Raw genomic sequence first — 18,934 nt, 5'->3', positions numbered from 1 at the left:
GCGTAAACTATTCGACAGAAAGTCCCACATGTTATCATTGGACCGGGAGTTAATGACCTTACGCCAAGGTTCACAGGACCTATTGTCCTATATTACTACTTTCAACCGACTCATAGTAGAAACAGACTGGCCGGCTCAGAAAAGAATCTCTCTATTCTATCAGGGGCTTCGGGGGGAATTGAAGGACGTCTTAGCACAGGTGGTGCAATTGCCCTCCACATGTGAAGAACTTATTGACTTAACAGTCCAACTGGATCATCGTTTGATGGAGCGGAGAGGTGATCGGAGCAGAGGGGACTCTCGGTTCTCCTATCCCCTGGTTAGATCGCGACAAGCGAGTGATGAAAAAGCCAAACCCCAAGAGGGGCCAGAGCCTATGCAAATAGGAGGAATACGAGGCCCCCTTACCAGAGAAGAAAGGGATCGGAGAAGAAGGCTCAAACTATGTATGTACTGTGGAAAAAGTGGGCATTTCGTTAACGATTGCAGAGCTCGGGCTTCCACTTCCGGAAGGAATGCATTTCCCAGAACACAGGCCTCCCTGAGAACGGAAGAGCCGTCGGAAAACTAATGGTCTTGGATCAGACAGAGACCACTGATTCAGGACTCCAGTCTCCCCCGGTCTCCCCTTACGTCGCGAACACCCTTCACCCTGCGGTTGCGCACATGAATATAAACGTAACCCTGCAGGTACATAACCAGAAGCCTTTCCTGGTGGACGCTCTGTTGGATTCAGGGGCCACAGGGAACTATATCGATCAAGCTTATGCAAAAAGAATGGGTATTCCCTGTGACCAGAAAACAACGCCCGAGATGGTCAAAGCTGTGGACGGCACTGACTTGTCATCAGGACCAGTGACTCAACATACCCTGGCCTTGCTGATGGAATATGGAACCTGTCACTACGAATATATCCAATTCGACCTCATAGACGCCCCACAATTCCGGCTCATCCTAGGTATGCCCTGGCTGACTTTACATGACCCTTCCGTTTGCTGGTCAACCCGCACAGTAAGGATGACATCCCAATACTGCCAAGAACATTGCCAGAACAGAGACCATCTCCACAGTGTTCCAGATCCCTCACCTGCCTCTTGCTTGGCTGGGGCCTGCTCAGTTGACAGGTTCTGCTGTGCCACGGTTTTACCGGCGGAATACCACGAATACGCCTCTTTGTTCGATAAGAAAAAAGCCACTCACCTGCCTCCACATAGGACCTACGACTGTCGTGTGGACCTTGTTCCAGGTGCGGATCTCCCCTGCAGCAGAGTGTATGCCCTAACCGAAAAGGAGACACAGTATCTACGAACATATATTGATGACAATTTGGCCACTGGGTTCATTAGACACTCCACGTCCCCTGTCTCGTCGCCTATGTTTTTCATCCCCAAGAAGGACTGTGAGGAATTGCGTCCGTGCATTGATTACCGAGCCATCAACCGGGTGACGGTAAAAAACCGGTACCCATTGCCCTTGATACCCGTGCTTATGGACCAACTCAAAGGGGCGAGGTACTTCACCAAACTGGATCTTCGCGGGGCCTACCATCTCGTGCGTGTCAAGACTGGGGACGAGTGGAAGACGGCCTTCAGAACCAAGTTCGGCCTCTATGAGTATCGGGTGATGCCGTTTGGACTGTGCAACGCCCCCGCCGCCTTCCAGTTTTTTATGGATGAGGTGTTGCGGGGGTGTTTGGAGTCTTTCTGTATCGTCTATATTGATGACATTTTGGTGTACTCTGCCTCCCTCTCAGAGCACATTACGCACGTCAAGGAGGTGTTGGAGAGACTACAACGAAACTCGTTGTACGCCAAGCTTGAAAAATGTCTTTTTCACGTCAAACAAGTGGCGTTTCTGGGTTATGTGATCGATGCCCAAGGATTTAGAATGGACATGAGAAAAGTTGAGGCCATACTCTCCTGGAAAACGCCGCAGACTATCAAATCCGTTCAGAGTTTTCTTGGCTTCGCCAATTATTATAGGCGCTTTGTTCAGGACTTCTCCAAGATCATTCACCCCATCACGTCTCTCTTGCGGAAGAACGTATCCTTCAAATGGGGAGAAGAAGCAGAAAAGGCCTTTCAAACCCTCAAGTTGAAATTTACACAAGCCCCCATCCTTCGGCACCCGAACCCCCAGTTGCCTTTCATCCTCGAAACGGACGCCTCCCAATATGCTCTTGGCGGAATATTGTCACAACGACACCCTACTACAGGACAACTTCATCCGGTGGCGTTCTATTCAAAGAAGCTCACTCCGTGTGAAGTGAACTATTCCATCACGGACAAGGAGCTACTGGCTATTAAAAGAGCATGCGAGGAGTGGAGGCATTACCTTCTTGGGGCTGTGCATACCGTGGAGATCATTACGGACCATCGCAATCTCCTGTTTTTGAAAACCGCGAAAGCATTGACCCCCCGTCAATTGAGATGGACCCTGTTCTTTTCCGATTTCGACTTTGTCATCAGATATCGACCGGGAACGAGGAATGGTAAGGCGGATGCTCTCTCACGGTTGGGGGAGGATGACACTGGGAGAACTGTTGAATCACCCTCAATCCTGCAGGGCGTCGAGAACATCGAGGCCTCCATTGCCTTGATCACCTCGGATGATTTCCTTGAGGACGTTAAAATCGCCCTCGCTGACCTAGATGTACCCGCATGGGTCCTTGAAGAGCCGGATCATCGCTGTGAAAAAGATCATTTAGCGTATCATCACCATGCCTTATATGTTCCCCTCATCGAGTTGCAAACCAAGGTGATGAAGTGGGCCCATGACTCAGTACTAGGGGGACACCTGGGTGTATACAAGACACTCTCTACGGTGGAACGGTCCTTCTGGTGGCCCAACGTCCGGACTGATGTGAAGGACTACATAAAAAACTGTGCAATTTGTGCGCAAGGTAAATCATCTCATGCTAAACCGACAGGATTGTTGCGCCCTCTACCCATTCCGCCCAAACCCTGGCATACCGTGTCCATGGATTTTATTGTAGAAATGCCTCCTTGTGAGAAGCAAACAGTCATTTTGGTAGTGGTAGATCATCTCACCAAGATGGGCCACTTCATCTCCCTACCTGGTCTGCCTACCTCCGGCGAATTAGCGAAGGTGTTTTTGCAAAACGTTGTGCGTCTGCATGGACTTCCGAATGTGGTGATAACCGACCGGGGTACGCAATTCACCTCCCATTTCTGGAAGGCGCTCTGTACCATCCTCCAGATAGACGCTCGCCTATCATCCAGCTACCATCCCCAAACGGATGGTAAGACAGAACGGTTGAACCAAACCCTGGAGCAATACCTCCGCTGTTTCACCCTACAGAACACAACCAACTGGACCACCTTATTATGGCTTGCAGAGTTTGCGTACAATAATGCTGTGCATTCCACTCTGGGATGTTCTCCTTTTTTCTGTTTGAATGGATTCCACCCAAATATGCTCCCTTTCGAGTGGCCTGGTGTTTCCTTGGTTCCCTCCATCCAGGAACACCATGCGCATCTCCGAGCCGTACTGTTGGAGGCTCGGAACAATCTGAAGAAGGCTCAGAACTCCCAGAAGATGTATGCCGATACGAAGAGAACCCAGGAGCAAGTGTACAAAGTGGGAGATAAAGTCTGGCTTTCCACCCGTAACTTGCATCTGCGTGGCGCCAACAAACTGAACCCTAAATACATAGGGCCATATAGTATCTGTGAGGTGATCAATACCGTGGCCATGAAACTCTCTCTACCTGTGTCTTGGTCCATACATCCGGTTTTTCACGTCTCACTTCTACGGCCTTGCCTCCCGAGTGTTCGATTGCCTGAGCGCCCTGGTCCTGTGGAAGTGGAAGGACAAGAGGAGTACGAAGTGGAGTCCGTTCTGGATTCCCGTATAGTGCGGGGTCGGGTCCAGTATCTGGTCGAGTGGAAGGGCTACGGTCCCGAAGACCGCTCATGGGAACCGGCGGACCATTTACATTGTCCTGATTTGGTTGCGCTTTTCCATGAAAATTTCCCTGGAAAGCCGGGACGACCGCCGGGGCGGCAGTCCTCGAGAGGGGGTTCTGTAGCGATCGCCCTTGGCAGCGCGGCATGTTGCCGCAAACATTATGTTTTCAGATGTGGGCAGAAAAACTACCAGTCCCAGAAGGCCAAGCGGCGCCAGGAGGCTGCACAATGGGAGGAACTTACTTAAGCTCCTCCCCTTGACCAAAACGGGGCTTGTCAATCCTGTTCCTGGTTTGTTCCATGTTGTTTCCGGATTTAGAGCCCCTGCCTTGGAGTTTCTTGACTAGCCTGTTTGTGAATCGCCGCGACGACGAAGTGCCTGCGTGGTCAGTGTGCAGACACCCGCCGCGACGACGAAGTGCCTGCGTGGTCAGTGAGCAGACACCCGCCGCGACGACGAAGTGCCTGCGTGGTCAGACGATCAACTTCCCAGCGCGTCTCTCTGTGAGTAGAACAGAACCGCGCTTGTGGGGAAAAAGTATTGCGGAGAGCGGGCTCGCTCTCTTCTGTTTCTTTTGTTTATAGTCCTTGATTCTATCGCCTGGATTGCGGTAGAGTGCGGTTCGCACAAGTTCCTGATTTGTTTTGCTTTGGTTTCCTGCATTACGGGCGTTATTGAGCCCAGATCCACGTATCTCCCAAAAGGAGTATTTTGGGATTCTTGTACTCAGTGTATGCGTAAAGGATTACCGGGGAGAGTTTCAAACTCAAATATTCATTACTGGAGCTCGAGAGGAAAGTGCAGTAACTTTCGCCAGCTGTGGAATAGATTTCCTGTAATTCTAGCATCACCCGATTTCCTTCACGGAACGTTCACTTATACCAGTGGTAAGTTCCGGAGCACTGGGGAGGTGGGGATATTCAAGTCAAGGCAAAAGTACATTATCCTTTCTACGTCTTTTCGCCCACCTTCAGGGAGGTCTTCCCAGTAAAGCCGTTGACTCCGAATCTCGTCCTGAGAAGCTTAGAAGACCCCCTCATCCATTCCTGAATTCTCCCTTGCTACCTCCGACTGTGCTCGCGCCAATAGCGGTGAAAGGTCCCATTGTTGGTGAAGTGCGGTGCGAGGTTGTGAGGACAGTCATCCAGTCGTTCCTGCTGGGCATAGGATTCAGGTTAGTGGCGCGTGCGATTCTTGCGCTGCTTACAATCATTACAATCCCACTCCAGCAAGGAATCGCACAGATCTCAATGGACCAGAAGGTCACTGTCGAGGGAGTCAAGGTCAAACTCAAGAGAGATGACATACACGGACGAATACATATGTATGGTAGCTGACCCAGATCAATTAAAGAAGTATCCTCCGTTAGACATTGCAGTGGGGATGCATGCCACCAAATTTGTACTTGATAGTGGGGCATCATTAAACTATATGCCCGTGACTGAATACAGGAAGATGAGACTGCAGCCGGCTTTGAGTCCCGCACATGTCAGGGTGTTCACCTGGATGGCGAGAAAACCACTTCCCTGTTTGGGCAAGTTTGCAACGACACTCAAACATGAGTCCACGGCGGTACAGGCATACATTCATGTTATTGAAGGACCAGAGGCTGACTGCCTCCTCAGTCTGCCCACGGCAGAGAGACTCAGACTGGTAGAGATACTATACCGAGTGCATGATAATCCAGACATTGTCCGGAAGTTCCCAAAGCTGTTCAGCGGACTCGGTAAGATGAACAAGTGTTTAATTCGATTACACATAAATGATCAAGTGCGCCCCATTGCTCAACATCCAAGGCGAGTACCGTTCCACCTTCAGTAGGCGGTGGAAGATGAGATTCAGGAACTGCTTCAGGCAGACATCATCGAGAAGACGGATGGTCCCACACCATGGGTATCACCAGTTGTAATTGTTCCCAAGAAAGGTACCCCTGAGAAAGTAAGGCTATCTGAGGACATGCGGCTTCCTAACACAGCCATTGAACGAGAAAGACATCCAGGACCACACCTGAGTGACATGATAGCGGCACTAAATGGAGCCCGAGTATTCTCAAAGCTAGATCTCAATAAGGGATATCATCAGCTTGAGTTGCATGAAAAATCAAGATACATCACAACCTTTGCAACACATCTGGGTTTATTTCGTTACAAAAGACTGAGTTTCGGAATTTCCTCAGCAGCCGAAATATTTCAAGAAGTGATACGACAAACCATCCGGCACATCCCGAATTCACTAAATTACAGTGACGATATACTAGTATATGGATCGAACACCCACGAACACGACCAAGCCCTAGATCGAGTGTGCCATGCTCTCCTGGAAGCGAACTTAACGTTAAACAAAGACAAGTGTGAATTTCATCAGTCCACTCTCAAGTTCTTTGGTCATGTGTTTTCAGGGGCAGGAATGAAGCCCGACCCCGAGAAAGTCACCGCCCTGAACACCACCAAAAGCCCTCAAGACGTCAGCGATGTTCGATCGTTCCTAGGAATGGCCAGCTACTGCTCCAGATATATCAAGGATTACGCAACAATTAGTCATCCGCTTCGTGCCCTCACGAAACAAGGACAACCGTTTGTGTGGAGCCCTCAGTGTGAGAGAGCCTTCCAAGAGATAAAGCAAGCAGTGGAATCAGCGGACAAGTTGGCCTATTTCAACACCAAGCGAAAGACGGAAATAACAGTGGACGCCAGTCCCGTGGGTCTGGGTGCCATTTTGGCTCAATATGACAATGACACTGAGCAGCGCCACATTGTGGCCTATGCCAGCCGCAGCCTTTCTGACACCGAAAAGGCTTACTCTCAGCCCGAGAAAGAGAGTCTAGCGGTAGTGTGGGCCTGTGAACACTTCCATGTGTTTATTTTTGGTGAGCACTTCACCATGATCACCGATCATCAGGCCTTGGTCACCATTTTCGGCAATCCCAAAGCCAAGATGCCGCCCGCATTGAAAGATGGGGTCTGAGATTGCAAGAATACACATTCACCATCATTCACAAACCCGGGAAGGGTGAGAATCCAGCGGACTATATGTCCAGACACCCGCAGGCATCTCATGAATCACACCCATCGATAGCTGAGGAATATATCCACTTTGTGGTAGATGTAGCCCGACCACCGGCAGTCCCAATAGATGCGATCAAAGACGCTACGGCGCAAGACAGTATCCTGCAAAAGGTAATGCGCCGATTGCGCACACACCTTTGGAGACATGTGAGTGAGGATAAAACAAGTGATCCCCAGATATGCCAAAGAAATGCAAACCTTCAGACATGTCAGTGACGAGCTGTCAACCACCTCAGAGGGGCTTCTACTGAGGGACCATCGGATTGTAATCCCGAGGCAGCTACGGCAAGGAGTAGTCAACCTCGCGCATGAGGGTCATCGTGGGGTAGTTGCCACCAAGAGAGCTTTGAGGGAGAGAGTCTGGTTCCCGCAACTAGATCAAATGGTTGAGCTCACCTTGAAAGACTGTCCTCAATGTCAACTGGTAAGATCCGGAGAACCTCCAGCTCCTCTTCAAATGACTCCATTGCCGGAAGGGGTATGGCAGGAATTGGCCATGGACTTCTATGGACCCCTCCAATCTGGCCGGTACTTGGTGGCCATCATGGACGAGTATTCAAGATTCTCAATAGCTCGGTTTGTGCCCTCCACCAATGCCTCCAGCACAATTGCCGTGTTGGACGAGGTGTTTGCTGCATGGGTTGTTCCCAAAGAACTCAAAACAGACAATGGTCCACCGTTCAACAGTCATGAGTTCAATGCATTTGCAAAGCATCTAAACTTTCGACATCGAAAGGTTACGCCATTGTGGCCGCAAGCCAATGGCACCATTGAAAGGTTTATGGCCACCCTCAAGAAAACCTTCCAGCAGGCCACGTTATAGAAAAAGGACTTGCAGACAGCTCTGAATGAAGTGCTGAGAGCATACAGGACCACCCCACATGCCACCACTGGAAAATGTCCTGCCACACTTATGCTTGGGCGACCTATCAGGACCAGGATCCCGACATGGGAAGGAGCTCTGACACCGGTGTCCCCAACTCGCACTCATCAAGAAACAGCAAGAGCAGTTCAAGCTGAGAAGACAAGGATGAAGACATATGCGGACGCAAAAAGGCGCGCAAAGTCTCCCTCTCTCCAGACCGGAGACTATGTACTCGTGAAACAGGAACAGACCAAGAAGACAGATTGTCGATTCAAGGATGAGCCTCTACTTGTTACTCAGCAGAAAGGCACCATGATCACTGCTGAGTCTGAGCAAAGAAGGATTACTCGAAATGTGTCTCATTTTCAGAAGGGCACCCCAGGCCTGAGGGAAACACTTGCGAGGGATACAGCACCACGTGATGGTGGCGGACTAGGTCAACCCAGTACCATTATGAGATGTGAGAGGCCACCGGAGCGTGCGCCTGTAGACTCTGGACCATGTCTCAACCCATGACGAGACATACTCAAGCCAAAGAGATTAATCGAGGAAATGGATTAGAAATGACTCCAGTTTGTTGTTTTCTTTTGTTAACAAAGGGGGAGATGTAATGTTGTATGCAGTCCAGTAGTTGGGATGGGAGGAGTTTCGGGGTTGGAGGAAGAGGAGGAGCAGGAACAGGAAAGGGGCAGTTAGAGTAGGGACAGGGTCGTGGAAAGAAGCAGAATAAAGCTGTTCTAAATATTCATACATTTGTCAGTCGTTATTGCTGCCACGACATGACAGATATCAAACCATATTTCATTTTCTCAAGCAAGATGCTTGCAAAGTGTGGCTGTGGTTCATGCAAATGGGATCTTTCTAGTGTTTCAAGTCAAGAAGGCTCCGTTGAAGTTAGTTAGTTGAAGTGGTCAATTAGGAACGGCGAAATTTTGCAAAAAAGCGAACAACAAAACCGATTTGGTCATATCACTTAAATATTCGCATGTCACCACACCTGTTCATCATTGGAAGAATTTACATTTTCAAAGACATGCAAAAATACTCCTGTAGAGATATGCTCATGAATATACAGTGTGCCATCTTTGATGGGGGGTATTCTTGTGACGAATGGGCATTAGAACAACCGTGGGCCCCATGCATCAAACCAAAAACCGGTCGCAAACGGGCAGATTCTCAGAATCCGCCCCTTTGCCACCGGTATTTTTGCATTTGGGATGCATCATCCCAAATGCAAAAATCGCAATTTAAGGAATCTCTAAATTGCGATTCCTTAAATTTCGATTGCATTTAAGGATTCCCGAATTGAGATTCCTTAAATGCAATGCATGAAAGTCAAAAAATTAGCGATTTCGCTAATAGGAGTAGCAAATTACCATGAAGTTGAACTTCATGGTAATTTGCAAAAACTTAGAAAAATACACTTTTGTGCATTTTTCAAAGTTTTATGTTGCGGTCACACATGCCCTAATGGCATGTGTGTGTGCAACATATGTGCAGAGATCAATTTCAGGGGTGCAACTGGGTGTCATTTTGACACCCTTGCACCCTTGAAATTGCATGAGCAATTTGCGAGTACCTACTGGTACTCGCAAATTGCTCATGCAATCTCCAATCTCCATGAATGGGACAGCATTCCAGAATTACGACTCGCAATTTGCGAGTAGCAAATAAGGAATGTTTAGGAATCGCAATTTTTATAGCAATTCCTACATGCATAGGCTTTTGCAATTCCTAAATAGAGATTCCTTAAAAATCGCTATTTAGGAATCGCAAAAGCCTACGTTGATGCATGTGCCAGTGAATTCTTTAAATTCAACCTTTATGAGGTTTGCATGTCTGTTTAAAGGCTGCCTGTAATGTTTTGCTGCTTACTGTCAGCCATTTGGTTCATTCACTGACCTAAACTTCAGTTGACTCATGCTTTCTTCCGAGTGCTTTGGGAATGCCATTGGTATAGTTATCTTTTCATGAAGAGGCAAGCCACCAGCGACAAGGCACAAATGGGCACATATACTTACTGGGTCAAATTGCCTGGCATGCATAAAACGTGGAATTCCTAACCTGACTACATCTTTCCACAAGAGAAAGGGACATTGTTTCTGAAGTTCAGAACTGGGGCACTACTGGTCCTTTCATATGCCAACAAGCGTTGGCAATACCAATTGGTCTGGCTTTAAAGGAATGATTCATGGTAATGTGAAGCATTAAAAGAAAATAGCATGGGAATGCATATGTATTTGTGTGGAAGCAAAGAACTGTAAAATAATGTAGGTGCAGGTTAAAAGGTCAGGCAACAGTTGCACTTTAAAGCAGAATAAACATTCATGAATGTAATGACTGCCCTCCTCCCATCTATGCTGCTGGCAGAGAAAAGCACCATAATTTATCTAGTTATCGAAGACGCTTTAATAGCATTACAAGTTTATGTGTGTACTCCTGAAAGTTCAAGCTGAGGCATCTGGATAACTAAACTAGCTAATCACAACTATGTAAAGAGCAAGCAGTTTTTGTGGAAGCAGACAACATCTGCCCAATCAAAACATGTACTCCTCGCTCCCAACATGTGGGCTGAGCCAAAGTCCCTTTCTAGTGATGCTCACATAACTGTCTTGAGACAGCCAGACCTTGAAACTGGCGCAAAGACCCAGCTGTTAATGATCTATGCCATTGATCTGCTGGAGGGCCTGAAACCGTCACACATTTCATCGTTGTAAAAAGTCACTATACTAAAAAGAGATTTTACCAACAGCCTCTGTTCATAAACCAAAATATCAGAAGCTGCAGAGAGCCATTGCCACTCTGTTACCGAACTGACTGAAAAGCAATGTTTTCGCCTGTAGCCTCTTGCATATATGTAACATGGAAAGCTAAGAGACCAACAAGCGATTGACAACAAGAGAGATGACTAAAGGCAAATGAAATTGCTATTTTCTATGTTGATTAGAGAATTGAAGCATAAATTACATTTTAAACAATTCTTTTATTTGTAGTACTGAATGTCAACTTAAATCTTTCATTGTACATTTGACCCAAGTCATGTCTATATTGTATGGTTTTTACTAAGCAGTAATAATAATGTGTTTATATATATCTTTTTTTAAGTATGTTTAGAATGAACTTTAATGAATTATTAAAAAAAAATCTTTCATTTATTTTCAAATTAAAAAAGGTAAATATTTCATAATAACATAATATTGTGTTTATATATACTTTTTAACATTAAATTACTTTAATATATATTTTTAAAAAGTCAAAATAAATTAATTTATATTAACATTATTTACTGTGGAGAATTTTTGTTCCCTGCCTTCATTATTTTCGATAGGAGGGTGTAGTAGTACCAGTGGTTGGCCTATTGTGGTGCTGGCCTAGTCCTGGTCTGAGCTGGATTACATTTACTACTGTTTTAGGTCCTTTTTGGATGTATTCACTTTAGAATTGTGGTTGATAATAGGGGTGGACTTACTCTTTTGTGGGTGGATGAATGTCCATTCCTAAACCCCTCCTTAGTTCTCACTAAATTCCTCCTTACTCAACAATAAACCCTGCCCTTGTTGTACGTATTCTCTAGTTTTCAGCCACCCTGTCATCCCTGCTAAATTTACTACTTAAACATATGAATGTGCAGAGATAACATAGGAGAGCCAGAGACATAGATCTCCACACGTAGTTTAGTGAATAACAGTTTGTAGTACGTGAGTAACACTATTGTGGTACTATCAAACAAACTACATAATGCAGTTTGCGAGTAGACCACCCTTGCTTTACCTTTTAGTAGAAAATAATGCAGTTTTAGCATTTCTCATTTATTTGATATGTGCTAGAATCACAACATAATTATAACGTTTCCATTTTCCAAGGGGACTTCAACGCAAAAGCAAATGTACAATTAGTTTTGGAAGGCTGTGCATTTTCATTTGTTGTTACATTTATTTGGATGTCACGTGCATTGTTTAATAAGTTCAAATATATTAATCCTAGAACCGGTTTCTGGCTATCAGCCGTCATCAGCCAGGATAGCTTGACTCCAGTGGCGTAGTGAGCACAGCACCCACCTCTGGGCATACCATTCCCTGCCCGAGACTGGTCCTCGGATGCTTGATTCCAGTCCAGGGAAGATATGGCCTGGCAGTTCAGTCTGGACTGTCCATTGAGGCACAGGGTCAAGACTCATTTGCATACGGCTATGTCTGAACTGGGGTGGCGTGGTGAGCAAAATAACAATGGATTAAACCCAGATCCGTGACTGGGGGTGAATTTTTGACAATGTTCAACATTCCGTCCATCATCTTTTTGTGTTGCATTTTCACCCTAAGTGGGAAGGGTATGCCCAGACGTGGGTCCCGTGCTCACTAAGCCACTGGAGTCAAACTATCCTGGCTGATGAGGTCTGAAAGCCCGAAACTGGTCCTCAGATGCTTGATTCCGGTCCAGGGAGGACATGGCCTGGCAGTTTGGTCTGTAATTTTCCCATGAGGGACAGGGTCAAGACTCATTTGCATATGGCTATGTCTGAACTGGGGTGCATGGTGAGCAAAATAACGATGTTTTAAACACAGATGTGTGACTGGGGGTGAATATTTGACAATGTTCAACATTCCGTCCATCATCTTTTTGTGTTGCATTTTCACCCATACGAGAAGGGTATGCCCAGACGTTGGTCCCGTGCTCACTACCCCACTGGAGTCAAGCTATCCTGGCTGATGAGGGCTGAAAGCCCGAAAGTGGTCCTCGGATGCTTGATTCTGGTCCAGGGAAGACATGGCCTGGCAGTTCGGTCTGGACTTTTCCCATGAGGCACAGGGTCAAGACTCATTTGCTGGCCCTTTCTCGATTGCGCTTCTTCTTCCCTGGCGCTTAAGGACCTCCACTGGCTGCCGGTCCACCAGCGCATCTGTTTTAAAGCATCATGTATAGTGTTCAAGGCCCTCCATGGCCAGGGGCCTGTCCCGCTGCAAGAACTTTTTTCCTGGTACTCGACTTCCAGACCTTTGCGATCTTCATCGGCATGTCTGGCTACAGTTCCTAAGATCCGGAGGATACGAATGGGCGGACGTTCCTTTGGTTACACTGCGGCCAATCTTTGGAACTCTCTGCCAGTGGTCCTAAGGAGCACGGGGAAATTTGTCTCATTTAAGAAAGGCTTGAAGTCCCATCTGTTCCCCAGGGCAATGTAATATCGTGACTGTTTTGTTGGTCTGGAAAAGTCAAAGCGCCAGGATACCCTTTGGGTGACAGTTTCGCGCTATACAAGTAGGCAATACAATACAATACAATTTGCATATGGCTATGTCTGAACTGGGGTGGCGTGGTGAGCAAAATAACGATGGATTAAACCCAGATCTGTGACTGGGGGTGAATGTTTGACAAGGTTCAACATCCCGTCCTTCATCTTTTTGTGTTGCAGTTTCACCCTAAGTGGGAAGGGTATGCCCAGACGTGAGTCCGTGTGTGCTCACTACGCCACTGGAGTCAAGCTATCCTGGCTGATGAGAACTGAAAGCCCGAAACTGGTCCTCAGATGCTTGATTCCGGTCCAGGGAAGACATGGCGTGGCAGTTCGGTCCAGACTGTTCCTATGAGGCACAGGGTCAAGACTCATTTGCATATGGCTATGTCCCAACTGGGGTGGTGTGGTGAGCAAAATAATGATGGATTAAACTCAGATCTGTGACTGGGGATGAATGTTTGACAATGTTCAATATTCCGTCCATCATCTTTTTGTGTTGCATTTTCACGCTAAGTGGGAAGGGTATGCCCAGACGTGGGTCCCGTGCTCACTACGCCACTGGAGTCAAGCTATCCTGGCTGATGAGGGCTGAATGCCCAAAACAGGTCCTCGGATGTTTGATTCTGGTCCAGGGAAGACATGGCCTGGCAGTTCCGTCTGGACTGTTCCCATAAGGCACAGAGTCAAGACTCATTTGCATATGGCTATGTCTGAACTGGGGTGGCGTGGTGAGCAAAATAACGATGGATTAAACCCAGATCTGTGACTGGTGGTGAATGTTTGACAGGGGGGGCAGTTTTGGGTAGAATTTCCTGATAGGAGTAGGCAAAGTCCAAGGTGTTCAAGAGCTGAAGTACTAGATCCTCCGATATAGAACAGATGTTTGGCCGACCACTCAAGGTGTGGGTGTTGGCCTGAACGCGGCATGAAACTCGCTAGTAGGAGGTGCCTGGTAGTGGAAAATGGGGTATGCTGAAGATAGCTGTCAAGCGGTACTATAAGTGGGATGACCAAAAAGAAGACCTGAGTGATCACCAAATCCAGTGCTCCAAATGCAAAACGTTGCCTGAACATAGACAAGAGATAGAAATCATGTGAATGGGATGTAAAAAACTGTCCTCTATATGGAGAGATGCCAAATGCGCACAGGGACAAGTTTGACTGGCGAACAAACTACAACAGCATTGTCGTTGTAAAAATAGCAACCCCTGTCTTATACAGTCTACGGGTGAATAAAGTTGTGAAGACAAAACGTTGTTAGTTTGCTATTTGTGTCAGTGATTACCTTCACCAGAGTCTGTCATGTCTTTTGGGTTTTCAGATACTCCCCTGAGGAAGGGAAACTGACATCCAAAATGCATCGGGCATGAAATTGAACATGATCATAACATTGTGTATTATGTAATGTTTTGATGTTTCTTTTATGTTAAAATATGTATTCAAGGAACTCATGATATTAAGTTATTGTGTGTGAAATAAGCATGTGGTACTTATTCCAAAGTATTATCAGAAGTATCAATGAATACTGATTGAATGAAAATAAGTATTCTAACGAAGTAATAAGCAGAGTGTTACATTATAAAAGTTTGTTTCATTTTGATTGTGAACAGTGCGCATCGCATCCAAGTCTGTGTACTTGTTATAAACTGTTAATACTTATATATCTCACAGTACAACATAACATTTTTGGTTGTCCACATCACAGGGGAAGTCCACTTTACAATGATAAAAAGAAACATTTAGTTGCTGGCCGTCGCTTCAATCCCAGTAGGCTTCATTACACTTACAAGACTCAGCGATCTGTGTAATAGTGGGATATTGCCAGACGAATCTTGCTATAAATTCAAGACTGGTTGCCTCATTTTCTAATCTATATCAGACCAGGACAGTGTGGATCTAGATTTTTGAGTTATTTAGTATGCATAATACATTTTATGTGAATATGCAGGAGTACAAATGTCATGTTCTGATCTAAAGATATGTTCCATTGACCCAGGGATCCGTATGGCAGCACTTTAAACATTGCATTGAAAGCAATTGTGTAATGTTCAATAATAGCTGATGCATTATTGTTAAGCAAATGCTGTAGGTTGATTTATCCATTTAGAGATGTTTTCTTTATTTATTTACTTTCATATTAAGCCAACCTTACTATTGTCCAGAAAGCTAAATTAACTTTTCTGCTGACATATTTTTTGGGACGAGTAAATTGATGATTTTTGCAAGATCTTGTTATAAAACCAACAGACTTCCAGACAGTTTGAAAAGGCAGGTAGTATATTATGATGCATACTTTCAAACTTCAGTATTTTTGAGATAGTATTGAGTTCCAGGGTTAAGCCAGGATTGGATTTGATATTTTATTATGTCTGCAATTGGGACCCGTAACCTTTATATCATTATAAAAGTATGCAGATAATTTGAGCAATGCAGCTGGCTGAGCTAGTCATTGCAATTTAGAAAGTTTAAGGTTTGTAGAGTATTTTAATGCTTTGCACACTTAGAAGGACAACACATGCAGTAAACATAGTACAATATTTATTGATGCAGTTGCTCCAGATTAAAGCACTAAGCACACACAACTTTTAAAGTTCTAACTGTCTTTGCTCCTCATTGGTAGACAGGTTGCATGATATTCTTTATGGTCCCTTTGCAAACTCCTTTAAGTAGTTATTATAGATACATTTGTCACTTTGCATATTGACCTTTACCCATGCACCTCGTGGTTTGTAAACTACACCACAGTGGAATGATGTGTAAGGAGGCTAACTCCAATTTTCTTCTTAGCATTTTTCAGATGTTTCCAGCTGACAGGAAGAGAGTAGAATCAGCACTGGCCAGCTGTCATCTTCCTAAGGGTAAGGTGAGTATCTCTGCTCAGATGCATATGAGTAGTCATATTGATCATGAAGGATCTCATTTTTATCATCAGCAGAAGGAGTCTCTATAACCGCCTCCTCTTTGATTCACACCATGCTTAGCAAAAACAACAAGTTAGCCACAACATGAGTGGGACATTCCTGAGGCCCTCACCACCAATACCAAAACTCTTCCAGTACTGGCCACGTTATAATCTCACACTCTACCACAAACACAAGGAAAGGAGGAGCCTCTTCCTGGCTTTCCCCAGGGATATGAGATGCTGTTCAATGGCCACAATATGAAAACATTTCCAGATCATCCTCAAGCTAAATGATAAATTACTGAATCATTAATATATGGAAATTATTCTGCAGGATTTCGTTCAACACAGCCATGGCATTCATATCCCACTTGACTAATGTGACTCTCTTCTGGGTTTCCCAGTATTTGTATATCTGTTTAGTTCACGTTCAACACTTCGATACAAGAACTCTCCTTATTCTCACACCTCTTGCATTGTACTGCCACCATGCCAGCTAGTTGTCAGCCAGAAAAGGGGCTGTATGCAAGCTACTGATCCTAGTCTTCAAAGCTCTAAATGACTGATGAAACAAGCATGTGAGCTATGCAATGCTTCATGCTGAAGGGCCTTCACTAGATACAGTGGTGCTTCTGGGTCTTCAATGGCAATTTCCTTCAACTAGGGAATTTTTCCCTGCCTGCCAAACATTAAAATATTATATCAAACAGAAACATTATTTTCCCAGCTAAACTACTTACAATCCCTCTCGGAGTCAGCATGTCATGTCATCGGTGGCCTAAATGGGCGGGTGAGGATGAGTAGGACAGAGGAAGATCCTAGCACAGGTCATACTCTTATACAATACAGTATTATCAACAGTTTATCAACAATAAGGACAGCATACATAGTCAATAGCAATCTAATTTAAAGAATGTATAATACTGTACTTTATCAGATCACTAATAGTAAACAAAAAATGTGGTTTTGCTTCTAAACTTTGTTAGCATGATTCTGTGTTGCAAATCCTGTGTTCGGTGTTGCATTTTCAGAATGAAGCCATCAATCCTGAGGATTTCCCAGAATCTGTGTATAAAAGCTTCCTAATGTACCTGTGTCCGCGGCCTGAAATTGATGAGATTTTCACATCACAGTAAGTGTTCCTGCACATTCAGACCTGCACGTTCTTCCTGTGTGATGGGAACTCATAGAGACCAGGTTTTCAATAACAGTGCAATAATGAGGTGGAGCAAAAGGTGGAATCACTAGGTGTAATACATAAAGACAGAATCACTGCCACTGGAAGGTAATACATCGTTTGTGAATTGTGTACATGTCTGCAACTCCTACATGCACTCTTGTTTCACTCCATGACTGATGGTAAATGTGTGTCTAGGATTCTGTGAAATGAGCACACATGGTCCAGATGTACCTTATATAAATAATCTCGATTAAAATAAAACAAATTTAAATTAAGATTAATATGCAGAGACTCTAGATAGAATAGATGGTAGGGTAGCACATAAAGTGTGCTTACAGAAAAAATTATTACCCAAAGGTACAGTGAAGGCGAACTTAAGTCTTCCAAAATACCTTAACTACTAGCATCCACATAACTCATACATTTCCTGCAAACTGTAAAAGATCTAAGCCATTATATACTAGCAACTTTCTTTTTAACCAGCTGTAATGTAATTTTTTCTTCCTCTCCCTATGCCAAATTTGGGGCTAATTACGATTTTGCCGATCCCTGGGACCACCAAACTGGTTGTGGAGGTGCGGTACCGGTAGGGGACCATCGCACCAGGGGTCCAACCGCCATATTACAGTACGGTGGTTGGAACTCCAGAGAACAACTGCAACCACCAGAGATCCGTAATCCCTGACGGTGGTGTGGTGGTCTTGGTAAGCAATATGCTTGATGGTGCCGCAGCAGCACCACCAAGCATATCACGACTTTCGCCGCCACCAGCCTTTTCATGGCAGGGAGCTTGCCATGAAAATGCTGACAGTGGGTAAACAAAGAGGTCCTACATGGCTCACTATTGCACCTGTGCATGGGGATGCACCCCCTTTCCTGCATGGCATGGACTGCACAGTCCCTGCCATTCAGGAATGGCATTTGACACTCCCATTGCGGTGCCTTTATTATAGGAAAATCATAATCCGGTGGGCAGGTGGTGGTCGGCTTAGCAGTGTAGGTGTGGGTTCAGGGTGGCCTGCTCCCATGCTGCCAAAGTCATTATCAGGCCCAGTATGTTGCCTGAATTTAACATTTTAAATGGTTTGGTTTTGTCTGAAAAGTTCCTTAGATATTTTGAAACGAATTCTGTTAAACAACAGACGCACTGCAAATGTTCTCTATCTGTTGGATATGGAGCATCAAATGTGGCTTCCATGTGATGTTTTGGGGGGTTTAAAACACTGCGAAGATTAAGTGGATTCTTGATGCAAAAGTTTGCGTTGAACACATATTTATTTTATTTCAATTTTAACACATTCCTATTAAAAAATATCTAGAAATTTTCAAAAATAATGTCTAGCACTGACTCGCACCGTGTGCCCAGACCGTGCAGCAATTTGCTAAAGACCCTTTGGTGTGTGTTTTGGCAGGATATGGATAGGTTTAAGGTCACGCCCAAAGTTCTCTACTTGGGCAAATGCTGTGTAGAAGCTTTTGTGACAAAAATGTTTAAATGCATTCAGTATAATGTTATTAAATTTGATATCTCAGTGGTGTTTTAACTGCATGTAAACAAATATAGTATGATAGTTCTACACAAACACACATTTACAAGTGTCTAAATTGGAGGCCTATTTTGAGATGGACATCCAGCCCAAAAATCCTTCTTGGTTGTGTGTGTGTGTGGTTGTGTGTGTATGTTCATGTGTATGTTTTTTGTTTGTTCACTTGCGTTATGTATGTGTGTGTGAGAGTACATCTCAATATGTGCCACTGT

General features: G+C 45.1%; 1 protein-coding gene across 1 annotated transcript in view; it reads left to right on the top strand.

Annotated features, from left to right (window-relative positions):
* The window catches only part of PLCB2 (phospholipase C beta 2), a 492,254-nt gene that overhangs the window by 255,048 nt on the left and 218,272 nt on the right, over window positions 1-18,934 (top strand). Inside the window, exons 7-8 of the mRNA XM_086937381.1 lie at window positions 15,881-15,956; window positions 17,027-17,127. Of these exons, the coding sequence (XP_086793507.1) occupies window positions 15,881-15,956; window positions 17,027-17,127 (177 nt within the window). The remainder of the gene's footprint in view (window positions 1-15,880; window positions 15,957-17,026; window positions 17,128-18,934) is intronic.

The sequence above is a fragment of the Lissotriton vulgaris genome, chromosome 9 (assembly GCF_964263255.1).
Source record: "Lissotriton vulgaris chromosome 9, aLisVul1.2, whole genome shotgun sequence".
Lineage (NCBI taxonomy): Eukaryota > Metazoa > Chordata > Amphibia > Caudata > Salamandridae > Lissotriton > Lissotriton vulgaris.
This window is presented reverse-complemented; position numbering and strand designations above follow the sequence as displayed.